This window comes from Notothenia coriiceps, unplaced genomic scaffold (genome assembly GCF_000735185.1).
Source record: "Notothenia coriiceps isolate Sejong01 unplaced genomic scaffold, NC01 NC01_scaffold00028157, whole genome shotgun sequence".
NCBI lineage: Eukaryota > Metazoa > Chordata > Actinopteri > Perciformes > Nototheniidae > Notothenia > Notothenia coriiceps.
Genome location: NW_011360858.1, coordinates 65,697 through 73,788, shown reverse-complemented (window position 1 = coordinate 73,788; position 8,092 = coordinate 65,697). Strand labels below are relative to the sequence as shown.

General features: G+C 43.5%; 1 protein-coding gene across 1 annotated transcript in view; it reads left to right on the top strand.

The window, feature by feature from the left end:
- LOC104958056 (pleckstrin homology domain-containing family G member 5-like) overlaps positions 1-8,092 on the top strand; it is a 51,781-nt gene that overhangs the window by 31,929 nt on the left and 11,760 nt on the right. The window contains exon 8 of the mRNA XM_010785764.1: positions 6,615-6,803. Coding sequence (XP_010784066.1) covers positions 6,615-6,803 — 189 coding nt within the window. The remainder of the gene's footprint in view (positions 1-6,614; positions 6,804-8,092) is intronic.

Here is an 8,092-nt window from a genome sequence, read left to right as displayed (position 1 = left end):
TATACGTAGTATTACTCTCTCTCTCTCTCTCTCTCTCTCTCTCTCTCTCTCTCTCTGTATGTGTGACAAATTAGGATGACTCATTATTTTTTAGCTCACTCTTTAATTAAACCAATTATATGAGGAGCTTGGAGTCTATAATTTATTCCCCATATGGTGTGGGAGGAGCTACCTGCTGAGGAGCTGTGTGTGGCTGGAAAGGTGTTTCTGTGAAGACAAAGAACTTCCCCTGATGCCTGAAGGTGGAGTTTACTGCTGCAGGGTGAACACACACCTTTTATGATTGTTATTCGTGTGACCGTTGGCCCGCAGAGTTCAGTGTGTGACAGTGAAGAAGCTGCGATGCACTTTCGTAATTGTGATTTCCTGGAAATGGATTCTTCCTGAGTTTGGAGATTATCTTTTTTGTTGCTTTTTCTTTTGTTTACTCAGACTGCTTTAATATCAGGGGATATTCCGTTTTTTTCATTTGTGGAGAAATGGTTCGTTTTGCCCGTCTGTCATCCTGGCACAGCTGGGACCTTCTGCACGGGGACTCTGATATCCCTGAGGATGACGTTAAAGCAAAGCTAACTGACTGTGAGGTGAGACTCTTGTTTACACGTCTGCTCTGCTAACACTGATGCAATAAAGGGGCATTTCCTGCTGCTGCTGCTGTTGGGTGGAAATCCTTTCAGAGCTGCAGGGATAAGTCATTGGAAAAAGGGAATGAATTTCATGGACCTTTCTTTAAATCTAGCAAGAATACGAAAATATAAGGATATTCTTTGTCATACAAGATAATCACCTTAATATCTTTGTTTTTTTGAGCGTTCGTAGTTGAGAAACACATTTAAAGACCTCATGTTGGGTTGTTGGAAATCATAAAAGACATTTCCTCTATTGACAACAAAATAAAGCGTTCCATCTATAATGAAATATCAGCTTTCTGTAGCGCCAATTGGTTTAAGATTGAATCACCTTTGACTTAATGTTGAATACAAAAATAATTGGTTTTATGGTTGCTAGCATCCTGAATATGAGGCTTTGTTTATCATACATGATAGTAAACTAACATTTTGGAGATTTGCAGTGTTGGTGCATAAAAAAACAAATGAAGAAATAATTAATAAAAATAGACCTGAATTTTGGTCTTAAAAGATTCATAATTCCATTGTTGAGGTCTACTAGAATAGATTTACATTATTCAATTTTCCAAACTCACATTGGTTTCTCATACAGCATCTCTGTAAAGTGTGTATTCACTCTCTGTCCTACACGGCTTGTTGGAGCTCCTGCCCCCCCCCCTCACTGTGAGCCCACTGTGCTCTGATTGGTCAGCTCGCCCACTCTGTTCTGATGAATCCACCACCGTTACAGCGGAACATCAGTGATTATGTGTTACCATGGCGTTTGTTAGCAACCAGAAAATGACACCAGTAATGACAAACAGATGAGAATGCTGCGTGGGGTCTGGGTGCCGTGTTAGCGGGACGTTGCGGGGCTCGCTGCTGTGAGGAGGGGACAGTGTGAGCTGGGGGTTACTGGTGTCGTTTCCTGGTTGCTTCGTGGGGTCTGCGAGACATCGTGAAACTCAGCCTGAACTCAGCCTGAGCACCATGGACGCGGGAAGGGGGGGTGCTGAGGGGGCTGCAGCACCCCCATCTGCAAGGCTCCACTAGCACCCCCCCCAGCGCGTCACAGTTTCGCCGCTGAGAGAGTGTGTGTGTGTGAGGAGCTCCACGGATTGGTCCATTGGGTCGTCGTTACGTCACTTGGTTCCCGGAAGAAAAAAATAGAAAAAGAGAAATCTCCAACGAGGCGTTCTGGGACAGCATAGACAGGTATTTTCCGTGTTAGAGTTTTACTCGCTACAGGGTGTACTTTGAGGGGTTTTGACTCTGCAGACCGTTTACATGCTGAACAAGCTGCACACAAGGGGACGGGTAATAACCGGAAAAGCATGTCATGGGACCTTTAAGATTTGTCAGGATTTGACACCTGAAAACCCATGTTAAATACAACAACATTCAATCATCCTTCCTTTTCTTTTCCTTTGGATCAATGTCCTCTGCTCTGCTGAAACATCAGAGTTTAAATGTGTGTGTGGTAGTGAGGGGGAGTTGTGTATTGGGCAAAGTGCAAAAGTTTCCGGGACCCTCGCTGCAGCAATGATGGGGGAGGTCCGGAAGAAGAAGCATTGTTTTGACAACTCTCCTCTCCCCTGGGGCTCAGAGCTTCTGTTGGTGTCTGTGGTTTTCCTTCTTGGGACTGAACTGGCCTTGAACCACGAAACAAGTGTTGACCACCAACCACGGGGGTTTTCTTTGTAAGTTTCTATTTCCTGGTTGTGTTAGTGTGTGTCAAGGAAGGTCAGCGGTTTTCCCATCGTTAATCAACCCAACTGATCAAGGTGAGCTGTTATCAGTTGAAAGGCAGTAGCAGAAAAAAGTGTCTCTTTGCTTTTTCTTTGTCATCACTTATGTTAATACAGCCCCTTCCCATTTAAAGATTTTCTCCTTTCCAGGCCAAGGTTAAGGCCACAAACCGGCGGTGATAAGATAAGGCTGTGGGGAGCTTGATATCGTTAGCGTGACGGCGGCACATGGTGCAGTCCCCACAGCCCGAGGCTTTTCAACAAAGAGAGCTCTGGATCTGGCTGCCCTGGGTGCTGACTGACAGGTTTACACAGGAGGCTCAGGGGGAACCTTGTCAACATAATTAGTTAACCAGACTACTATGAGCGGCTTTGTGTTTGCTAGGATCGTGTGTTTGCGCTAACTAAAGTCAATGTTGTGTAGTATTATTACCTGCAGAAATATGACTACAGTGTTTTAGAGCTTCAACAACACATTTCTCTTAGTTTTTAGATTCATTGTTGTGAAAAATCCCCATAAGAAGGCGCCCTCTTGAAATTGCTGGTTTTATTTAACACACTAGGGCTTCAAGATTTAAAAAATGTCAATTATTCTGACTGCAATCATTTACATGGGATTTACGGTAGTGAGGGTCTTTCATAATAGTAGTTGAAAGATATTCTTAAAATGATACCTAAAATATATATTTTATTCATTTTGTGGACACAATTTGTTGGTCTTTACATCTATGCAGCACCACAATCCCTAATCAAGATTAATTATTACACATCCTATTGAGATTCCTGCCACAAGGCATTAACAGATAAAAACTGCAGATCTGCTTAGACTGTAAACGGAGATTAAAGAATTAAAACCATTGTTTTGTGATCAGAATAGCTGCGATAGTGTCACCTCTACAAAGTTTCCAGACCTCCCAAAGGATTTGGTGTTGCTTGTGCTTATCTACTGGTGATAAGCAGCTTATTTAATGTGCTCAACCATGCAAGTAAACAAAGGGGATTTCCCTTTGGGCCATTATCGGGGCATTTCTTGTTCCTTGTTTTGGCCAGCCAGCTTGGCATTGTTCAAAGGTCTCCGGGCTAAACACAGATTTTTAGATGGCACAAAGAATAGTGGACCAACTTCAAATGAGAGAAAAGAACGAAGTGTTTACAGTCACCCTGTAATTTGCATGGGTTTTATTCAAGGTAATTGCTTGGTATGGCACTAATCTTTGAGACATTGGATTATTTCTACATGTGCCTGTAGAGCCTGACCTAAAGGGGACGTGTGTGTGTGTGTGTGTGTGTGTGTGTGTGTGTGTGTGTGTGTGTGTGTGTGTGTGTGTGTGTGTGTGTGTGTGTGTGTGTGTGTGTGTGTGTGTGTGTGTGTGTGTGTGTGGGAACTCCCTCACAAGCTGTCACCCTGACTCCGCCTCCAAATATTTAAATCAGCCGCTCTTTTTTTTGTATTTTCTTTTTTGCCCCGGCCCTTCCCACTCTTTCCTGCCCAACACAATGAGGCAGGATCCTCCTTGTTGCTATGACTTCACTCCAGAGTCTGTATGAAATGCAACCGCTGACTGTTTGGACATCAGGACAGAGACAGAGACACATCCCGGTTCAAAGAGAAGCTCGGCAGGACGCAGACCAGGACCCTGTCAGCTGGAACGCTTTGAAAACCGTATGAAGTTCAAAACAGTTATCTTCATCCTGGAATTCTAACCCAGCGTTTGTCTCTCACGCTTTTGGGACTGTTTCTGCGACAAAGGTCCGGACGGCGTGGATGTGTGTGCTTTCTCACTGGATTTGGGGAGAGAGAGGAGGCTAGAAGTTGAGAGCGCAGCAGCTGGTTCCAGAATGGGCTGCGATCCATGAATCCAATTGAAGGATTAGGATGGTTTTTGTTACTTTTGACATGCCTCTGGCTTCAATGGTGAGCACTGTTAATGTGGTGGGAAACTATCCGTGTGTTAATTACAACTTCCTGGCCTTGTCTTTTGAGAATCTAGTGTGTAGATATTTGCTTTCTTTTTGCATACTTAATTATTTAATCTATGTTTGTCAGATTGTATTCGTGGTATTTGTTTTTAAATCTAAAGAGGTGAAAGCAGGCTCTTTGCTGAGAGCCGTCACGAAACTCAAACAAACCGGGTTTCAGTTGGTTCGCTGTCAAGAGTACAGGGTCCAGATTTGTTTCCACTGTTTGTCCATGGAGACTGAACACTTCCTGACACCTGTGTCCTTGCCCAGTTGGCCCAGAATCCCCCCTAAAAAAAATCCCTTAAATCACTTGTTTCCCTTTCGCTACAACTACTTTAAAACTTGCCCCATTTCCCCTTTCACCTTTTGTTTTAAAGCCAACATTTCGATTTGTAGTTAAGTCACTCTCCTCTTTGGACATCATCATTTAAAAAGATAAAGGGACTGAAAAGCTGAAAACCTTTAAGACCCCCCACTCAGATTTATTATCTTGTTATGCAACTGAATGGCCCACTTGTATGCCTTTACTCTAGTTAAGTGGTTTAACAAAGGGCTCGACTTGCTCTTCCTAAAATGGAATTAATTGGCTCGAGCTGTTCATAATATTTACATTTTTGTTTGTTGAATATACATGCCGCACATTTTATACTTGGATAATTATTTATCTGAATTGTAATGGAAGGTGTTTACTTTGAGTAGCTCAACCTCGGAAGACCTTTATCCAGTCGGTTTGTAGGTGCAGTTTGTACCCATTTAGTCAAAGTTTGACAGTCAGCGTTCTTGTTTTTGTTAAAGTTACAGTGTTAGTTTGACGTTCCCTATAAACAGAGACTTTCCAACTACCAAAACTCAGATAGTATTCAGTGGGAAAGTTGATAAAAAATGTGTCATGAAACCAGATGCTTACAGCACTCATTTTCATTACGTTTTACCAGCAGCAGCGAGTGATGGCGGACTTTATTTTGCCCCGAGTTTTACCTCCCAGGCTCTGTAGAGTCTACTGGGCTGCCCTCTGATTGGTGGAGATGGCACATGTAGACCGAGAGCTGCAGGGATGGAAAATGTTGTTTACCGTCAACATTCAGGCTCAAGGTTACAATAGCTGCTATTAGCATAACACCCCTGGATCTCCGATCAAACTTTCCACAGTTGAGTTTTGTTGTAGGTAACGTAGGGGCCGGGTTTTTTCGCAAAGCAGTGAGTTGAGTAAAAAAACAAGTCTGTGTAATTCAGCTTCATTGATTTCTTGATTAAAAAAGACTCGCCATCTTGAGCCCGACAATGTTATAGAAGTGCAACGCTTAATCAAGATTCTATGTGGTTAGACTTTTAATAATACATCATGTAGAAATCATTTCAAAATACTTTATTCGTTAACTTCATTTGAAAAGAAAGGCTCGACATATTCTGCTGTAGGCTGGAAACCCACCTGTTTCCGCTGCACTGTACCAATTAAAACCTGACAAAAGTTGTAGTCCTTTAAAATGTTGGGTTATTCATTAATTGAAGCTTATTAGTTTAACATGTGTGCTGTTCTGAATTGGTATCCTCATGGTTGATTGCATTTATTCTGCTGAGATAACAGTGTCAGCTGACTGTAATGGAAAGCTAATATTGTCATGTGTTTTTGCTGCATCTGCAGGAATGTCTTGTTTTGTTGGGGACATACCAACTTTGGACATAAGTGTTTTTCCTGCATTGTGTTTGTATGTGCGTACGTCGAGGGGGGGGGATGATCAGTGAAAGAGTTTAGTGTCAGTGTCCTGGAATGTGAGTTCCTTGTCGCTGTTTGAAGGGGGGTCAGCGGCCGGACTCCCCACCAGCAGATTCCTCTCTAACGGCAAAAACAACTGCTTCCTCAGATACTGCGGTGGCCCCTGTTTGTTTGCTTTGCTGCAGCTCGTAAAGTGGACAGAGATTGTCTGAGCGAGGCAGGGCCCGCTGACAGGGTAACAATGGAGGGGGACAATGGCCAGACTCAGCGCTCTGTTCTTATGGAACAACCTCCTTGTGATGTAATGAGCGTTCACGGCGAGGAAGTGGCCGTCCTTCCCTCTCCTGTTTGTGTCGGATCATCAGGATAGCTCTAACGGTCCGCTGATGTCATCCCTGCACAGAATTCCCCTCTGATTTCCTGTTGATCCTGTCCTTGTGTATTTCTCTCTTTCCTTCATTGTCTCATTCTCTCCGACTGACTGGAAACGTTCGTCCTTGCTCTTAACGTTGACAAGTTCCCTCGTGCCAAGTCTTTCATTTTCTGTTTGTTTTAAATGTCTCTCTGTCTGTGCTCTTGCAGGGTCAGGCTCGACGGAGAAAGAACATGACCGAGTTCCTGGGAGAAGCGAATATTCCCATCCCCGAGGCTCTGGGGGGGTTGGGCTCCCTGCCCGGCATCGGGGCCGGGCCTGACAGCTGGAAGAACCGAGCCGCCAGCCGCTTCAGTGGCTTCTTCAGCTCCAGCGCTGGGACGGGGGCCTTCGGAAAGGTAACGATCAGACAGAGAAGATGACACATCATATTGACCTTTCCTGAGTTCAGAGCACTTCACGCAAACTGATATTGCTGCGGACAAATGTGTTATCATGCATACTTGGAACATGAACAAATTCAGGGTGGAAATAAAACAATAAGAACAAAATTGTGAATTAGATTCACACTGGCTTTGATTTTAATTTGACATCTCCATTGGAAAGCCTTTTCAACATATTTATTCCCAGCCTCGACAAATACTGCGAAAACAATGTTATTCCAACTGTTGAAATATAAATTGGTTTTAATGGCTGCTGTGGTTTATTTCTACATACATTTATTGTATACTAGCGTAGGATCACAGGGAAATATAGCATTTTCTTCTGCCTGTTGTATAAGTTGATATGAGGCACGATTGCTTCCCAGACTAATCTCAGAATAAAATAAAAAAGCATTAAACGGTAGCGAGCTGCAGTGGGAGGGGGTCGGAGGCCGTTTCCCTTGAGGTCCTGATGATGAGGTAGTTTCCCTTGGAGGTCTCGTGTTGTTTGCTCTCACACTTTCCTCTGGAAGTGAGGAGGAGCAGGAAAGGCCTCGCTCAATTCATCCATGGTTCGATTTTGAAAACACAATAGTGTGACGTTTTGGAAACACCTTTGCATGCTATTTGGAAGTTAGATGACGAGATACTTCTCTTCCAATGTTAGCTAGCTGAATTTTACTTAAAGACTTGATTTGTTTTAAATAGGACGTAGCTAACATGTTAAATATAGAAAAAAGCACACATAAGTAATAACACAATAAAAAATAAGGACACATAAGTCGTCACCCATGGCTTACAAATGTGTAGCAGCATTTAAATAGCTACGTGGAAATGTCAAACCTTTCCTTACATTTCTGTATCAAATGCTTAAAACAATAATCATCACCTTCCTTCTGATAAAGCACACACACACACACACACACACACACACACACACACACACACACACACACACTCCGATTGTCTCCCTGCCCTGAGGTCACATCCTGCACAGTAACAGATGTCAGGCAGAGACAGTATCTGTCACTCACCTGTCACTGCGTGCCTCATCTCTATTCACTCCCCCCCCGTCCCCCTTCACCCCTCCAGGACCAGAGACCCTTCCCCAGGACCTGGACCTCTCACTCCATCCATATTGTAGAGATGAACCACTGTCAGCACGGCCTTTCACTAAAAAACGTTGAAAAGAAGTGCTAATCACTGATCACTGTTGTACAATTTCTCTCTATTAATAGTACTTCTTCCAAGGGGTTCATGACCTA